Source organism: Lithobates pipiens, unplaced genomic scaffold, assembly GCF_037356315.1.
Source record: "Lithobates pipiens isolate NorthernLeopardFrog02 unplaced genomic scaffold, aLitPip1_a1.2 Scaffold_25, whole genome shotgun sequence".
NCBI classification, from domain to species: Eukaryota; Metazoa; Chordata; class Amphibia; order Anura; family Ranidae; genus Lithobates; species Lithobates pipiens.
This window is the reverse complement of record NW_027507787.1, coordinates 234,961,849-234,981,362: the sequence shown is the minus strand read 5'-3', so window position 1 is coordinate 234,981,362 and position 19,514 is coordinate 234,961,849. Positions and strand designations below refer to the sequence as shown.

General features: G+C 42.9%; 1 protein-coding gene across 9 annotated transcripts in view; it reads right to left on the bottom strand.

Moving 5' to 3' along the window:
* The window catches only part of LDB1 (LIM domain binding 1), a 260,494-nt gene that overhangs the window by 20,591 nt on the left and 220,389 nt on the right, over positions 1–19,514 (bottom strand). For all 9 annotated transcript variants that reach the window (XM_077455672.1, XM_077455666.1, XM_077455668.1 and 6 more), the window contains exons 2-6: positions 17,424–17,526; positions 9,941–9,985; positions 8,446–8,521; positions 7,025–7,127; positions 4,561–4,733 (exon numbers count right to left, since the gene is read on the bottom strand). In XM_077455672.1, the coding sequence (XP_077311798.1) occupies positions 4,561–4,733; positions 7,025–7,127; positions 8,446–8,521; positions 9,941–9,985; positions 17,424–17,526 (500 nt within the window). The remainder of the gene's footprint in view (positions 1–4,560; positions 4,734–7,024; positions 7,128–8,445; positions 8,522–9,940; positions 9,986–17,423; positions 17,527–19,514) is intronic.

Genomic DNA, 19,514 nt, shown 5'->3' with positions numbered 1-19,514 from the left:
CAGAAAAGTGCCATTGGATTTGTTATTGGATTTGTAGGGCCCAGGAAATTTTCAAAAGAAGGGGTTATCATTCAAGGACTCCATACTTAAAGAGTAACTCCACTTTCGCTGAGAACCAAACCCCCCGGGGTGATCTCTGTACATTGCAGGGATTGGAATAAACATTGTTGCAGATTTCTACCTTTTCTTATTCTGAAGAAATAGCCGTTTGTTTCTTTGTCCATGTGGCGTGACATACACATATACATACATATACACACACATATACACACACACACATACAAACATATACACACACAATTATATATATATAAAAATATAAAATAAAATAGGTGAGTACACCCCTTACATATTTGTAAATTTTTTCTTCCATCTTTTCATGTGACAACACTGAAGAAATGACACTTGTCTACAATGTAAAGTAGTGAGTGTACAGCTTGTATAACAGTGTCAATTTGCCGTCCCCTCAAAATAACTCAACACACAGCCATTAATGTCTAAACCGTTGGCAACAAAAGTTTATACACCCCTAAGTGAAAATGTCCAAATTGGGTCCAATTAGCAATTTTCCCTCCCCGGGGTCATGTGACTCATTAGTATTACAAGGTCTCAGGTGTGAATGGGGAGCAAGTGTGCTAAATTTGGTCTTATCGCTCTCACTCTCTCATATTGGTCAAAGAAAGTTCGACATGGCACCTCATGGCAAAGAACTCTGAGTATATGAAAGAAAAGTATTGTTGCTCTACATAAAGATGGCCTAGGCTATAAGAAGATTGCCAAGACCCTGAAACTGAGCTGCAGCACGGTGGCCAAGACCATACAGCGGTATAACAGGACAGGTTCCACTCAGAACACATACGTATATATACACACACACACACACACACTTAAAAGAAAATAAAAGTACATGTAATGTATGATTATATTACAATGTGTGTTTACATACACACATACAATATAATATATATATATATATTAAAATAGAGAAGCAAATCTCTATGGGGACACGGTCACCATCTAAAGTTCTTATTGCTGCCTCTTTCCTACACCATCCAAAACTTAAAATAAAGTTTTTTCATGGAGACACAGATTACAGTACAATGCAGAGTATCTGTAAAACCTTGGCTGTCTTAACAATAACTGACCACTAGATGTCTCCCTTGTTATTTCAATATACAGTATTAGCAGTCAATATACAGTATTAGAAGCCCAGACCTACAAGCGGCAGCCCCTGAGTTGTGATTGGTTGTCAGGTCCATTTGGTGCTGTTCACAGTACAATCTTAATAATAAAAAATTAAAAAAAAACACAACTGCTTTCAAATTGCTGGCCTCTTTTGGACCTGAATATGCAGATCAGGAAATCAATCATTTGACATGCGGCATATTTGGTTTTGGGTCAGGGGTTCAGAAAGCAATAACTCCATACACAGCCAGTCAAACAGCAATTTTAAAAAGGAGGTTGGCAATGGTCAGCAAGTCCCTTTTAAAGCCGGAGACCAAAATTTACTTCAAACCGTATTCCCAGGCAAAGGCAAAGCTCAGGCAGCTCCTGCCTCCAGCACATTCCCAATGGACACCGAAGCAACCAATTATAGTGAACGGCCAATAGGAGTCTGTGTGTGGGAGAAGGAGAATCCACTTACCAATCAGCAGAGTTTTGCCAATTGCAGGCTATAGGTCTGGCTCAGCAAGGGGTGTGCTGGACCTCTGCAGAGGACTACTGCTTTCATACACACACACACACACACACACACACACACACACAGCAATGGTCCTAATTTTCAGCATGCTGGCAGGGGGCCTAAACTGAAAATTATTTTTTTACAATTCCCTACTATATTCTAAACCATACAAAAATAAAGGTCTGGCTTTTTATATACTCCTACTCAGGGCTGCTCTGGTAGCACCAACCCCCCCCCCCCCCCCCCCCCATGAGCTCTGGTAGCACCGAAAAAAAATAAAAAGTACCACCCCACGCCATAGGAATCCATCCCCTTTCAGGACGCCGGACACATGGATGGGGCCCACAGTGCACGGGCCGCCACTGCTTCAAATCATAATTCTACTCTGACCACTTAGCGACAGCCCCCCCCCCCCCCATACATTTAGTATGGCTGGGGCAGCCACTGTGCGCTAGATCATGTATCTTATACGCTTCAGCGCTTCCGGATATGGGGCATTGCACGCCCCCCTGTGCTGAGAATTGTTACAGCACAAGCTGATCAGCAGGTCCCAGCCAATGATTGATCGCAGGGTTCCAATCAATCAGCGGAAGAGAGCTCTGTGTTGTAAGCAAACACCGAGCCCTGTACACCAACAGGCGATCTTGCTGTTTTTTATTCCCCCCTGTAAAGCAGGGGGTAGGCAACCTGGGGCCCTGCAGTTGTTGGAGAACTACAAATCCCATCATGCCTCTGGGAGTACTTTCAACTTCCAGCCTTGCAATACCTCATGGGAAACGTAGTTCCACAACAGCCGGAGGGTCCCTGGGTTGCCTACCCCCTGCATAAAGCATGCAAATAAAACAAGATCGCTTAGTAAAAGCGGCCCACATTACACATTGTTGGGCACACATTTGAACCCCTTGATCACTCCCTAGGTGTTAACCCCTTCCCAGCCAGTGTCGTTAGTACAGTGACAGTGTATATGATCACTGATCACTGTATTAGTGTCACTGGTGATGTCAGCGGCAGTTAGGTTCAGTTTTCCCGCCGCACACTCACAAGTCGCTGATCACTGCCATTAGTAGAATTAAAAAAAATTAAAAAAATATATAAAAAGATTCTAGTATATATAAAAAAAACTTTCATGCAAACCAATCAGTATACGCTTATTGGGATTTTTTTTTTTACTGGATATGTTTAATAGCAGAACGTAAAAAATACTGTTTTTCCATTTATAGCGCAAAAGATAAGAAAGACGCAGAGGTGATCAAATACCGCCAAAAGAAAGCTCTATTTGTGGGGGGGGGGAGACAAATTCTATTTGGATACAGCGTCGCACGACCATTCAAATGTCAGTTAACCGCTTGCGACCAGCCACAGTCATTATGCGGTGACAGGTCGGCTCGTTCCCGCAAACCGCCGTAGGTGTACTCCAGCTCCTTTAAGAGCCATAGCAGGTGCGCCCGCTGCACAGCAGGGGATGCCAAGCCCATGGCCGGCAGCCGCAATGTCCTCCGGGCCACCTGCAATTGATCCACGGAGAGCCAGAAATTGGATCTGCCAGTGTAAACCAACAGATCCCCGTTCTGACAGGGGAGGAGAGAGAGAACTGCTGTTCAGGAATAGCGATCTTTCTGTACTCCCAGTCAGTCCCCTCCCCCACAGTTAGAAACACAGCCCAGGGAACACAGTTAACCCCTTGATCGCTCCATAGTGTTAATCCCTTCCCTGACAGTAATTTATACAGTAATCAGTGGCTATTTTGACCCTGATCGCTGTATAAATGTGAAGAGTCCCAAAAAAGTGTCAAAAGTATCCGATCTGTCTGCCACAATGCAATCCTGCTAAAAAAAAAAAAAAAAAAAAAAAAAAACACCGATCACTGCCATAAATCAATCCCCTATTTTGTAGATACCAACGTTTGCGCAAACCAATTAATATACGCTTATTGCGATTTTTTTTTTACCAAAGATATGTAGAAGAATAGACATTGATAACTTTTTTTTTTTTTGGATGTTTAGTACAGTGAACTTTTAAAAAAAAAGCTCTATTTGTGGGAAGAAAAAGGACGTCAATTTTGTTGGGGTGCTGCACCGCACGGCCGCGCAATTGTTAAAGCGACGCAGCGCCGTATCACAAAAAATGGCCTGGTCATTTGGCAAAAGCTTCCATGGCTGAAGTGGTTAAAGTGGCACAGTGCCATACAGTAAAAGAAATGGCCGGGTCAGGAAAGGGGGTAAATCTTCCAGGTGGTCAAGTAGTTAAAGCGGAACTGCAGTCTGCTCACATAGTCTGTAATAAAAACATCTGAAGCTTCCCTCCAACTACTACATATATATATTACACACATATACACTGTATTTGCCAAATATGCTGCAGAAATATCCCTCCACCGAGTCTGGCTGCAGAGCCATTTTAACTGTGGGCAGCTGAAGCTGCTGCCTGTTCACTTCCTGGATTTACACAGACACGCACCTCCAGCTCTGCAGCTCTCATTGGCCCTCTTATGACTCACAACCTCTCCTTTCCTGTCAAACTCTCAGGAGAGTGCGCGTGAGCTGTGCATGATGTCATAAGCCTAGGCTAATGACCACACAAGAAACAGGAAGTGGGCTGTATAAGGGATTTACTGGCAGAAAAAAAAAATATGTTTTACTATCCAAAGTTAAAACAACAAGGGCAGAATATTTAATAGATGGAAAGCTGAAAAAAAATGACTGAAGGTCCGCTTTAATAATATGCAAATCCTTTGAAGCCCGTAACCGTTCTACTTAAGCCATAATGTGTGAATTACCCCCCTTGCTGCCCCCCCAACCACACCTACTACCCAGCCCTTGCCACCCCCCCCCCCCCCCCCTCCCCAACCACACCTACTACCCAGCAGTTCCCCTTACCTGTGTGAACATGGGCTTTCCATGCTGTGTGACCATCGTGCACTGATCACAATCGAGAGAAACAAAGTTATTGTGGAATGACTCCTTGGGGTGTTTGAGGACGTAGTACAGTTCTGTGGCCCCTCCCTCGAATATGCTGCGGAAATACCGGGGAATAAGCGTCCTTCCAATTGCTAGAAAGAAAACAAAAAAGACAGGTCCCACGTCACACAGATGTCCTGAAGATTACACGCCTGAACATTCCCTATTAGCCAGAGGCTGGCAAGCAAAGCCCTCAAGGTTCTTGGTTGGTGGAGGATTGCAGAAGCCAGAGTTTCACCTGCCCCCCCCCCTTACGAGAAGGAGAATGTTTTATCTGAAACTTTGATAAGGTTTTTTAAATGCCCCCTGGCTGCCAATGTGTGAAAGAGCCCAGCAGAGGACATATGCAAATGGTTGGTAATTGGCACTCACCCCAGAAGAAGCTATTAGTATTTAACGGGCCCTTCAGCCTACCAAATGGTGACGCACCCTGTAGCCTGCACCCAACAAACCGACCCTACCAATGGCTGAAAAAGACCGACTTTGGATCCTTCAATCCTCCTTTTTTAGTTTTATTGGCCCAATTATCTTGGTGAGCTAGAGTCCGGCGTACAGGATACCCATGGACATTAGCAAAGATCACAGCAGACGGCCAGCTTAGATTCTTTAGCCTGAGGTTCAGCCCCCCCCCAAAAGAACAAACCCCACTTCTCTATTACTTCTCCCTCAGAAAAAAGGCCTGGACCCTCCTATGTAGACTTTCTTACCAAGAAAAAAGCCTGGAGCCAAGGACTTCTCACAGCTACGACCCCTCCAGGTAATGGTCTGGAAGGGAAGGACCTTTCTAGAGCTACAACCAATTTAGGAAACGGTCTGGGAGTGAAGGACTCTTCTAGAGGTATGACCTCTCTGGGTAATGGTCTGGGAAGGAAGGACCCTTCTAAAGCCACGACCTCTCCAGGTAATGGTTTGAGAGAGAAGGACCCTTCTAATGGTCGGGGGGGGGGGCTGTTGTAGAACTACAACCACTCCAGGTAGATCTAGAGCTAAGACCTTTCCAGGCAATGGTCTGGGTAGGAAGAAAGGAAGGACCCTTTTAAAGCCACCACCTTTCCAGGCACTGGTTTGAGAGGGAAGGACCCTTATGGGGGTACAAACACTCCAGCTAATGGTCTGGAAAGGAAGGGACCTTCCAGAGGTCATGGTTAGTGCTACAACCTCTCAAGACAAGGTTTTAAGCAGGAAGGAGCCTTCTAGAGCTACAACCACTCCAGCTAATGGCCCGGTAGGGAAGGAGCTTTCTAGAGCTATAACCACTCTAGGTTATGGTCTGGTAAGGAAAGACCCTTCTAGCGCCATCACCTCTCCAGGCAATGGTCTGGGAGGGAAGGACCTCTACAGAGCCACAAGCACTCCAGGTAATGGTCTGGTAGGGAAGGACCCTTCTAGAACCATGACCTCTCTAGGCAAAGTTCTGGGCAGGAAGGAATTATCTAGAGCTATGACCTCTCCAGGTAATGGTCTGGTAGGGAAGGACCCTTCTAGAGCTATGACCTTTCCAGGTAATGGTCTAGGAGGGAAGTAACTTTCTAGAGCTACAACCACTCCAGGTAATGGTCTGGTAGGGAAGGACCCTTCTAGAGCCATGACCTCTATAGGTAATGGTCTGGGAGGGAAGGACCTTTCTAGAGCTACAATCACTCCAGATAATGGGAAGGACCCTTCTAGAAATACAACCTCTCCAGGCAGCAGTCTGAGGAGTGGAGGACTCTTCTAAAAAGGTCCCCTCAAATATGTATCCTCTTATCCAACCCACCTCACTCAAACCTCTCAGTGATTGACGAAGGCAGAATAAAAATTCACAACCGAATACTTTGCAACTGAACACTACTGGAGAACACTCAACAGCAGCAGACAGAAGTAACTGATGTCCGAGCTTAGGAGAATCCCAAGGAATACAGATTACACAAAGTTTGGGCTGGCTACAGCCTAGCAGCAAATGTTCTAAATTTGGCGACATTTTTTTAAAATATTATGCTGAAACCTTGTGAACAAAAAACGTGAATTATGAAAGCACACAAAAAAAAAAAACATGCACAGTAATGACCAAACCACCAAACGGGAAAGGCCTCAAACCCTGAACCCCCCTGGGGAAGCAAGATTCCTGACAATGGCAAAGCACACCTAGTCAAAAGCCAGTTAGACCCTACCTACTTACCCAGGGACCTGCTGAAGCTGGTCCCCCAAATCAGCTCTGACAGTTGTCACCAGAGCCTACTAAAATATTCAATTTAGGTTTTAGTGACAGCTACATATTGTATTTCCCTTCCAAAGTATTGGCCATTTTCTTCAGCTTTGATTTTTATTGGATGAGGACGACAGATTTTACTAGTCACAGTACCTGGGGCACCCAGGGATGGCAACCAAACACAGGAGAACTTACTGTATCTCTTTGGTCCATCCTCCAAGCAAAAGGTGATGGTCAGCATGGCATCATCTTCAAAGAACTCCGTAGTGAAAGCATCCCACCAGAGATTATCACATTCCTGGGAACAGAAGAGAGACATTTACAGCATCATCCGAAATCCACCACAGGGACACAATCCGTTATGCATCCATCCTCACTATACGCTTCAAGATAAAGGCCTTCCTGCACTGGACTCCATTATTGTTCCCCTAAGCCACATCTATTGTACTCCCTAATGAGGTTAAATGCTAAGGGCCTCTGTTTTTCCCCAGGATGCATCTGATTTGCCACCCTAGTCTATGGCCTCTATTGTCGTAGCAGACATCCATTCCAGACAAGGGAAGAGAGCCCTAATCATCACTTGATTCTCCATTAAAGCCCAAAGCTGTTAACGTTCACTGCTGTCCGTGTTCCCATTCCTCCACCGAGCAACGCAAGGGGGGGGGGGGGGGGGGACACCTTTCCGCCAAGCCACCCAACCCAAGGGGGGGGGGGACACCTCCGCCAAGCCACCCAACCCAAGGGGGGGGGGGGGGGAACACCTCCGCCAAGCCACCCAACCCAAGGGGGGGGGGGGGGGGAACACCTCCGCCAAGCCACCCAACCCAAGGGGGGGGAACTCCTCGGCCAAGCCACCCAACCCAAGGGGGGGGGAACTCCTCGGCCAAGCCACCCAACCCAAGGGGGGGGGAACTCCTCGGGCCAAGCCACCCAACCCAAGGGGGGGGAACTCCTCCGCCAAGCCACCCAACCCAAGGGGGGGGAACTCCTCCGCCAAGCCACCCAACCCAAGGGGGGGGGGACTCCTCCGCCAAGCCACCCAACCCAAGGGGGGGGGGACTCCTCCGCCAAGCCACCCAACCCAAGGGGGGGGGGACTCCTCCGCCAAGCCACCCAACCCAAGGGGGGGGGGACTCCTCCGCCAAGCCACCCAACCCAAGGGGGGGGGGACTCCTCCGCCAAGCCACCCAACCCAAGGGGGGGGGGACTCCTCCGCCAAGCCACCCAACCCAAGGGGGGGGGGGACTCCTCCGCCAAGCCACCCAACCCAAGGGGGGGGAACTCCTCCGCCAAGCCACCCAACCCAAGGGGGGGGGGAACTCCTCCGCCAAGCCACCCAACCCAAGGGGGGGGGGAACTCCTCCGCCAAGCCAACACAAGGGGGGCACTTCTCTACTGACCACCAATGTAAACAGGCACTTCCATTTTCACTGTCTGCATTATATTCTTTATTCTATTTAAAACGTTCTATAATCTACTAATCATGCTAATGCAGCATGCACTGTACATCTAATCCTTTTAGCAGGGATTTTCCAACACCCGAGACCTATATTCACGGTACAGAAGGTTGGGAAAGCCTGCCTTAAACACAAATCCAGTTAAAGTTGGTGACCTACCTCCGTCCAATTCTGCAGACGTTTGTTCAGTTCAAATATTCTGTAGTCTGTCTGGTTCCCGTACGGCGTGTGTCTCCTGCGGTGAATATAAAACCACGTCAGTAAATGAGAACATTAAGAAATTCACGAAAGAAAATGGAAAAAAAAAAAAAATTATCACAGCCATCAGCACTTTGCTAATAAATAATACATTTACATTAAACTTCTATGGAAAAACAAAAAAATATTCTAAGAATATAGCCTCCCTCCCTTACCTGCTCAGATTTTTTTTTAAGTTAAGTGTATAAATACCAATTCTTAAAAGGAGGGGGGGTCTTCTATTGGATTTTACATTAGAAGAAATTTGTGTTTATGGCCTGTACTCAAAAAGGGGGTGGGGGGGGGGGGGGGTCAGTTTATTTTGCCAGAGGGAAGTTTTGGAATTTTGGATTCAAATACATAACGAAAATTTGTAATTAATGAAAAAGTTAACGAACCTAAAAGTTAAAAACCCAGGAAGTCAACACAGCACAGGGATAGTGGGAGACCCTCATAATGATAAATTCATCATAACGAACTTTCGCTACTTTAACGAAAAGTTTACGAATCTAACGAAAATTCGTATTTCGTACACAAATTTTTTTTCGTACGGAACGAAAACGAAACAATTTTTTTTTTTGACAGCGCCCATGTCTAAAATCTACGCATGTATTTTTGGATGAGGCCAAGTCTATATAACTCCCCCCCCCCCCCCCCCATCAGCTTTAATTTTTTACCATTTTTCATCCTTTAAGTCTTATTTTTTGATTTTTGTCACCGTTCGCTACATTGTGGCCTTTTAGAATTATTATATTTTCTATTATATATATATTTATTACTTTTTAATATGTTTGCTTATATATTTTTCAAATATTCATTGTACATATATATTGCTTTTTATATCTTAGCTTTGATACATATATATGTGCAGTGTTTTTATCTGCCTGTCATGAGGTCAGGATACTAATCACATCACCCCCACCTATTGGGGGGGGGGTCTTATTAAAGGAGTGCGGATTTTGTTTTCCTTAGGCTTTGACGAAGCACAACGTTAATGTGAAACGCGTCAACCTTTATGCATTCCTGTGTCCCGATGGTAGTCACTTGTATCATTTTAATAAACTCTGTTGAACCCTTGGTGATGTGCAGCCGAATTCTTTTTGTCTTCCCTATTGCACTCAAAGAGGCTGCTCTCTGGAAGACATCACTTCTGGATTCATAAACACGTCCACAAGGGGGCAGTACAGGGTGCACGAGCAGCCAGAACCTCCAAAAAAAATAAAAAAAATTAAAAAAAAGTCACCCTGGACCGACAGCGGCTACATACTGCCACCTACTGACTACATCAATAAGATGCATCTGCACAGGCGGGGATGCAGGAGTACTTGTGGACAGACTTATCCCCCCTCTCCCACGAGCGCCCGCATTCTGACATACAAAGAAAAGCAGACATTTTAGAGGCGGAGAAAGTCCTCACCCAATCCCAGGCTCCAGGTACGTTGGCGGATACATCGGAGTGGGTCTACAAGACAGAAGAAGAGATATTGTAATTAGAGGAGGAGTAGAGCCTCTTTCTACTAAGAAAAGATCGGATTGTTACATTCACACACACACACACAGGGCTCCTGAACAACACAGATCTGCTCCGCCCAAAACGGTTATGCCAGCGTCCCACAACCAGAACTGAAAGGGCTACACCCTCTCAGCCAGCTTCTCTAATCAGAATCCATGCTGCGGGGCGAAGTTTCACATTATTTGGCTTTTACATTTGCGTAACTCCACCCACTATTGCATCAGGCCTGAGGGCTCAAGTGGAGTATTGATGAGATGCTTTCAGGAAGCAAATAGGCCCGGTGATTACATCACAGTGTAAAAAATAAGATATGACATAAAAATTGAACATTTTATTTAACCACTTTAAAGTGTTTAGATGCAGCATTCGTCATTTCGGATAAATTCATATTCGTTTATCCGAAGTTACAAATTATCCGAAATAACTGTCATATCTAAACAAATAAACGTAATGAATAAAAAAATAGTTTTTATTATTATTTATTCATTACGTTCCATTTATTTAGATATGACAGTTATTTCAGATAATTTGTAACTTCGGATAAACTAATATGAATTTATCCGAAATGACAAATGCTGCATCTAAACAAATGGAACGGAGTGAATTAATAATAATAATAATAGTTTTTATTATTAATTTGCTCCATTCCATTTGTTTAGATGCAGCATTCGTTATTACGGATAATTTGTAATTTTGGATAAATATTAGTTTATCCGAAGTCACAAATTATCCAAAATAACTGTCATATCTAAACAAATGGAACGTAATGAATAAATAATAATACTACTACTTTTTTTTTTTAATTCATTACTTTCCATTTGTTTAGATATGACAGTTATTTCGGATAATTTATAACTTCGAATAAACTAATGTGAATTTATCCAAAGTTACAAATGATCCAAAATAACAACTGTCATATCTAAACAAATGGAACATAATGAATAATAATAAATACATTTATTTATTACCTTCCATTTGTTTAGATATGACAGTTGTTATTTCGGATAATTTGTAACTTCGGATAAATGAATATGAATTTATCCAACGCTACAAATTATCTGAAATAACGAATGCCTCATCTAAAAAAATGGAACAGAGTGAATTAATAATAAATGTTTTTTTATTATTAATTTGCTCCGTTCCAGTTGTTTAGATGCAGCATTCGTTATTTCGGATAATTTGTAATTTCGGATAAATTCGTATTCGTTTATCTGAAGTTACAAATTATCCAAAACAACAACTGTCATATCTGAACAAATGGAACTTAATGAATAAATATTATTCATTACGTTCCATTTGTTTAGATATGACAGTTGTTATTTTGGATAATCGAATATGAATTTATCCGAAGTTACAAATTATCCGAAATAATGAATGCCACATCTAAACAAGTGGAACGAAGCGAATAACAACGTTTTTATTAAATTTGCTCCGTTCCATTTGTTTAGATGCAGCATTCATCATTTCAGATAATTTGTAACTTCGGATAAATTCGTATTCGTTACGTTCACAAACAGCCAAATTTGAAAGGAAATTCCAATACCTAGAATTGAAATGTTATTAGTTATTCTTTCGAATTTTCTTATTTCCGAATTTTTGAATTTCGGAATAGCGATCATAACTAATGACCCGAGAAAAATAAATAAATAAAACAAATTTTTCGGCAGTGTACACATTAACGATCTGGTGGTGGCAACAAAGTTACCATAGAGCTGGCTGTGGACCAGATGGTCCCCAGCCTTCTCTATGACCCTGGGAGACCAGCAGCAACGTCTTGACATCACTTCCGGCACTAGAAAGATGCAAACACTGGCAGTTTTTTGTTTTGTTTTTTTCTGGAAAGCAAAGTTTTTTTTTTTTTTTATCTCACGCTTTTCATGGTAGAGGAAATATCTGCCATCTTATTGACCCCAAATGTCTCCATAAAGAGGACCTGTCAATTTCTATCACGACTTCACAAGGGATGTTTACTGGTAATAGGAATAAAAGTGATAAAGTGAGTGTAAATAAATAAAATAAAAATAAAACACATTTTAAAACGTTAAAGCGCCCCATCCTTCCGTGAAGCGAATGCATGCGCAAGTTGCGCCCGCATATGTAAACAGTGTGCAAACCACACATTTGAGGTATCGCCGCTATCGGTAGAAAGAGAGCATTTATTCTAGCACTAGACCTCCTCTAACTCTAAACTGGTAACCTGTAAAAAAAAATTAAAGTACCGTAGTTTTTGGCCATTCCACGAGCGTGTGCAATTTTAATGCATGACATAAAAGGTATCTATTTACTCTGTGTAACATCTTTCACAATATACAAAACAAGTTTAGGTAAAAAAAATTTTTTATTATTAAATAAAAAAAATACATAAGAATTCATTAATAGTCAGAGCTGCACAATTTTTTATTTTTATTTTTTATCTAGAGATGCCCCTCACCTCACCTCTCTCCATGATCTCTTCATGGCCAACTCATTTAATTTACGCACCATTACCAAAACCTGGCTTCATGAATCCGACACGGTCCTCTGCTGCCTTATCCTATGGTTGGTCTTCTCCGGACTCACTCCCCCAGATCCAGTGGATGTAAGGGAGGATGTGTCGGAATCCTTCTAGCCCCACACAGCACCTTCCACGTACTTTACCCATCTCCCTCTCTGTGGCTCTCTTCTTTTGAAGCACACTGCATTTTGTCTCTTCTCCCCAGTTTCTCTAAGGATAGCTTTTATCTACAGGCCCCCTGGACCGGTATCAACCTTACTTGATGACTTTCTTACTTTCTTCTGAAATCCCCACAATCATTCTGGGTGACTTCAAAATCCCTATTAATACTAACACTCCTGCCACTTCCAAACTTCTCAGCCTAACCTCCTCCTTTGACCTAAAGCAATGGATACACGCTCCTACTCACTCTGAAGGCAATACCCTTGACCTCGTTTTCTCCCATCTATCCACTCTATGCAACCTCTCCAACTATCCATTCCCACTCTCTGATCACTACCTTACTAGTTTCACTCTCTCTCCCTCTCCTCCACCTCCTCTCCCTCCAACTATTTAAAATACCTGTAGAAACCTACGCCATCTCAACCCTTCTTTTCTCTACTACCGACGACCTCTAAGACAAAATCTCACCCCTATCCTGCACCGACCTAGCCACTTCTGTCGACAACGCTTCACTTCTAGCCTCACTGGACTCACTGGTTCCCCTCACTACACACAGAATCAGGCCCCGACCCCTTCAACCTTGGCAAACGGATGATACTAGAAGTCTGAAAAAAAATGTAATCATGCTCATGAGCGCCTGTAGCGCAAGACAAATGCCGCGTACACACAATCGAATTGACCGGCGTACTTAGTCCGCCGAAACGCATTTCACTGGACAAGCCGATCGCGTGGGAGGTTCCGCTGACTTTCTCTGCGTAAAGTCCGGCGGACTTAGAAAGTAGTTTTGCAGTCCAATCTTTCCGCCGGACTTGGGTTTTCAGCGGACAATACATCGTCAGTATGCTAGTCCGGTGGACTAAGAATGACGCATGCTCAGAAGCAAGTACGAGAAGGAAGCTATTGGCTACTGGCTATTGAACTTCCTTTTTCTAGTCCCGTCGTACATGCTGTACGTCATCGCGCTAGCAAACGCCGGACTTTCTGTGTGTCGTGTGTGGCCAAGTCTGTTAGGTAGAAAGTCCGCCGGATAGTTTGCCGGACTAAGTACGCCGGAACAATTCGATCGTGTGTACGCGGCATAAGTCTCAAAAAGATTTCAACCAATATTAATTTGCCTTCCAGAAATACAATTCCAGCCTCTTCACTGCCAAGCAGACCTATTTTATCACCCTCATTAGCAACTTATTATCCCATCTGCGTCAACTCCTCAATTATCTACTTTGTCCACCACTATCTCCACCCACCAACTCACTGCCCAGGAGATTGCCAATCAGTTCATACAGAAGATTGATAAATTTGCAAGGAGATCTCTGTTCAGATCCCCTCCACGCTTCACGCCCACAGGTAGAATCATTACTTCCCCCTCTTTCAACCCACCACTATAGAAGAGGTTGCTAAACTACTTGCCAACGTCAATCTTACCACCTGCCATCTGGATCCTGTTCCCTCGCAAATGCTACGTTCACCCTCTGGCTCTATTCTACACTCTCTAACCTACATTTCCAAACTCTCCCTCCCTTCTGGCATCTTCCCCAACTCTCCAAAACATGCACTTCTCAGACCCATACTTAAAAAGCCCTCACTGACCCATCCAATCTTAACAACCTAAGCCCCATCTCCTTGCTCTTCTTCTTATCCAAACTCCTCGAACGTCTGATCTACAACCGGCTGAGCGACCACCTGGCTAAAAGCCTTCTTGATCCCCTTCAGTCTGGATTTTGTCCTCAACACTCCACGGAAGCTGCTCTCCTAAAACTAACAAACGATCTACTAACGGCCAAAATCAGCGGACACTATTCTGTACTCCTACTCCTGGACCTCACTGCTGCCTTTGATATGGTTGACCACCTCCTCCTCCACAAAGACTCCACGCCTTTGGCGTTCGTGACTGTACCCTTTGCTGGTTCTCTTCCTACTTATCCAACCGCACCTTTAGCGTTTCTTACAACTACTTCCTCCTCTCCTCTTCCCTTCTCTGCTGGGGTCCCCCCAAGGTTCTGTTCTTGGACTGCTCTTATTTTCAATCTACACCTCCTCCCTGGGTCAGCTGATAGCTTCCCATGGCTTCCAATACCACCTCTACACTGACGACACCCAATATATATTTCTCTACCCTTCAACTCACTCCCTCTGTCTCCTAACGTATCACTAATTTACAGATATATCAGTCTTGATGTCACACCACTTCCTCAAACTTCATCTACCCAAAACCGAACTTATTCTTCCTCCCCCATATGCCCCTTCCCCTGATCACTCTGTCTAAATCGATGGCACAACTATAAGCCCATCCCTGCATGCCAAGGTCCTAGGTGTAGTCCTGGACCTTGAACTCTCCTTTATGCCCCACATCCAATCACTGTCCAAATCTTGCTGCCTCAACCTCCGCAACATCTCCAAAATATGTCCCTTTCTAACCAATGACGCAACAAAGCTCTTACTTCACTTGCTGGTCATCTCTCAGCTTGACTACTGCAACTCCCTTCTCATCGGCTTACCTCTACATAGTCCACCCCCCTTCAATCCATCATGAATGCTACTACCAGACTCATCCATCTTACCAACCACTCGGTGTCTGCTACTCCTCTCTGTCAATGCCTCCACTGGCTTCCGCTCACCCAACAAATTTAATTCAAAATACTAACAACTTACAAAGCCATCCACAACTCCGCCCCCAGCTGCATCAATGACCTGGTCTCTAAATACCAACCTACTCGTTCTCTTGGTTCTTCTCAAGACCTCCTGCTCTCTAGCTCCCTCGTCCCCTCCTCCCATGCTCAACTCCAGGACTTTTCCAGAGCCTCTCCAATCCTATGGAACTCCTTACCCAAACCTGTCCGATTATCTCCTACTCTTATTAGGTTTTCAGAGATTGTCCAAAAGCTCTCTCTTTAGAGAAGCCTATCTTACCCACACCTGTATTTTCACTTTCTCCAGCAGCTCAACCCCCACAGTTATTACCTTTTGTTCTACTTGACCCCCTCCCTTCTAGATTGTAAGCTCCAATGAGCCGGGCCCTCTGATCCCTCCTGTATTGATTTGTATTGTAACTGTACTGTCTGCCCTCATGTTGTAAAGCGCTGCGCAAACTGTTGGCGCTATATAAATCCTGAATAATAATAATAATAAATACAGCAGGCAGCATCTCCCCAGAACGACAGACCACCTAATTCTCGGTATATTTGCCTTCACCGGTCCCTTCCTCTCCCCCCATTCATCAACACGCAGATGACATTTCAAATGTTTTTTTTTTTTTATTTACTCTTTTTTAACCCCTTCAATACTGAGCACTCCCATCCCCTTCCTGCCCCGTCCCCCTTCCTGCGCAGGCCAATTTTCAGTTTCCAGAGCCGTCACACTTTGAATGACAATTAGGCAGTCATGTAACACTGTAGCCATATGACATTTTTATAATTTCTCACAAATAGAGCTTTCTTTTGGTGGCATTTAATCACCACTGAGTTATTTATTTCTTTCTATATAAAAACAAAAAATTTTTTGAAAAAAAATAAATAAAAATGTGTATTTCCTTTATAAAATTTTGAAAATAATCTTTCTTCACAAATTTAGGTCAAAGTGTATTCTGCTCCATTTCTTTGATGAAAATAGCCCAAATCAGTGTATATCATTTATTCTGTAGGAAAGTTAGAGATTTTCGCACATTTGAATAATCCCAGGACTCCAACAAGGTCATGCCCCAACGCATTTCGCTCCACCCCTTGGAGATAAATCATGGGGATCATAATTACATGATGGTAACATTGTACTACTCTGGGTATGTGATTCATGCTTTTTTTGTTTTTTTACACACACACACACACACACACACACACACACACTAGGTCTGCTTATAGCAATGAATTTCATTGCTATAGGCAAGCATTTTACTGAATGAAAATAGAGTCAGTTTGTTTTGTTGTAATTTGCTGCGAGTGGCCTTGTCTGTACCATATGATCACTGTGACCAATCACAGCTAACACAATTGTACACAATTACTGTCATGAAAGGAAGCCATTCATTTTGTACAATTGTCATTTGACCTGATGTGATTGGCTACAACGGTCACATGGTACCAGGAGCAGACCGGTACAGTAATCAGTCATCAGCTGTGTCCGGTGGACACAGCCGGTGACAGGTTAAAGGACGTCCACCTGGATCAGCAAGAGGCCGGCTCAGTCTTGAATTGACTATAGGCTGGGTGGGAAGTGGTTAATAGATACCTTATTTTAGGCCCAGTGACATCACTGGGTCTCTATGCTTCTCTATGTAACATTTGCAGATCATGGCTTGTGGGAGGGGCCGGCAGGACGCTGTATATAGCTTCAGTGCTCCTCTCAAGTGTCCTCTGTCCTAATACAAGCAGTAGGGCTGGCTTCTGGAGGAGTTATGCAAATATCAAAATGGGTGGGTGTTGGTCTGGAGGAGTGGGCGTTCCTAGGCAGGCTGTTTTTGCGTAGCCAATGCCCACATGCAATTATGAGCTTTCATTTTTTGAAGTCCAATGAATGAAAGTGGCAGGTCGAGGGACAGTCTGGTCATCTGGTGATCCTGCCAAGTAACACACTTCCCCTGGGGTGACAACGCTCATTGCACTGCATCTCTGGAGAGCAGCGTTGTCACCCCAGGACAGGAAGTGTGTTAGGACTACAGTACCCTCCCCCCCATAAGCATGAATAGTGAAAAAGTACGATCACGGGATATGCAGTATCACCGTTTCAGAGGATTGTACCTACCCCACATCCCGATCCAGCATTGTGCCCGGGTGGAAGGGGGGAAAGGCGTTGCCGTTCGGGGGCTCCTTTGGCGAGTACAGCTTGAACGACTTGGAGGAACAGCCTGCGGGAGAAAAGAAAGGGAACAGCCGGTGTTAAATGGTGACAAGGGGGAGGGGGGGGGGGGGAAATAAATTTGTTAGTTTTCATTTTTTTCTTTAGTTTTTCGGGTCATTTGTTATGAGCGCACTTCGAAAATGTGTATATTCGAAAAAAAAATTATTTTGTATATTCGTAATTTTGTGTAATCATAAAATCTGAAAATAAGAATGAAAATCCAAAAATTCTTAAGAACAAACAACTAATAAGAACTATTAAATTCTGAGTACTGGAATTTCCTTTAAAATTTTGCTGTTAGTGAACTTAACGAATATGAATTTATCCGAAGTTAAACGAATGCCGCACCTAAACAAATGGAACAGAACGAATAATAAAAAAAATATTATTTTATTAATTCATTACATTCCATTTGTTTAGATGCGGCATTCGTCATTTCGGATAATCCGTAACTTCGGATAAATTTGTATGCTTTACGTTCACCAACAGGAAAATTTGAAAGGAAATTCCATTACCTATATTTAATAGCGATTATTTCAGATTCTTATTTTCAAATTTACGAATTTAATTTGTTAAATGGGGTTTTCCTTAATTCGGATATTTCCGAATGAATGAATTTGTTGTTAAAAAATTTGGAACGAAACTAATGGCACACGTCTAACAAAATACAACTTCGACTTCTTTATACAATGTATCTGAATGTTACAATAACCAAATATTTTACACATCTATGTTAACAATGTATCTATTCTGTACACTTGTTCATTCTGCACTTTTCAATAAAACTTTATTGTGGGAAAAAAAATAAAATAAAAAATAAGACGAAAACATTCTCACATGCAGTCGGGTCTACTTGAAGCAAAACTGTGTTCAGGCCTTGTGCACACATTAACCACTCGTCTAACTTTTTGAACATGTTAAAAATCTGCAATTTTTTTTTTTTGCTCAAAACTTACCCCCCCCCCCCGGAAAATATATATAAGCTGCAATTTTTTTTATGTTGCATGATATTTGCACAGTCATAATTAAAATGCAATGAGAATACAGTAAAAAAAAAAAAAAAATGTCAGTGTAAGCAAACAATTTGCTTTTTTTTTTATTATAAAAGATTTCCATCACATCGAGTAAATGAATAGATACCAAAAAACGTGTCACCCTTAGAACTGATCCAAAAAAAAGGAAAGGAATAGGGAGGCTCTGCCTGCTAAAAATCACACAATCAGCCCTTAGTAATGTAATACAAGGAAGAGTGATGAGCCAATCGCATGTGTGGAAGAACAATGGGCCAAATCAAGAATGGAAGAACGATGAGCCAATCACAAGTGGGAGATTTGGGACTCGTGGGAGATTTGGGACTCGTCTTCGACCCCTTTTAGAGAATACAGAGCCATGTATATTTTTTGGTGTTGAGTAGTTTGTACTAAATTTGCTTAAAAATAGCCTCAACGACAATACTGTAGACACCCCCCAACAACAATAGACACAAGAAAGAAAGAAAGAAAGAAAGAAAGAAAGAAAGAAAGAAAGAAAGAAAGAAAGAAAGAAGAAAGAAAGAAAGAAAGAAAGAAGAAAGAAAGAAAGAAAGAAAGAAAGAAAGAAAGAAAGAAAGAAAGAAAGAAAGAAAGAAAGAAAGAAAGAAAGAAAGAAAGAAAGAAAGAAAGAAAAAAAGAAAGAAAGAAAGAAAGAAAGAAAAGAATCAGTCTCACTTTCTCCCTTAGTAATCATACCTCCCCCCCCCCCCCATCACATAAAACCCCAATAAAATACATTTACGTTTTTGGTTGTAACATGACAACATTTCAAGGGGTATGAATGTTTGTTCAAGGCACCATTTTTTTTATTTTTTTTACTACACAAGTTTTTTTTAAACTTCAAATTATACATTTTATTTACATTAGAGCTAAAGGCATTTTCTTTTTTACATTTTGAAAAGGGAGAGGAAGGGGCGATGACCCCGATCAGTTTATTTTTTGCCACCTGGGAGATTTCCCTTTA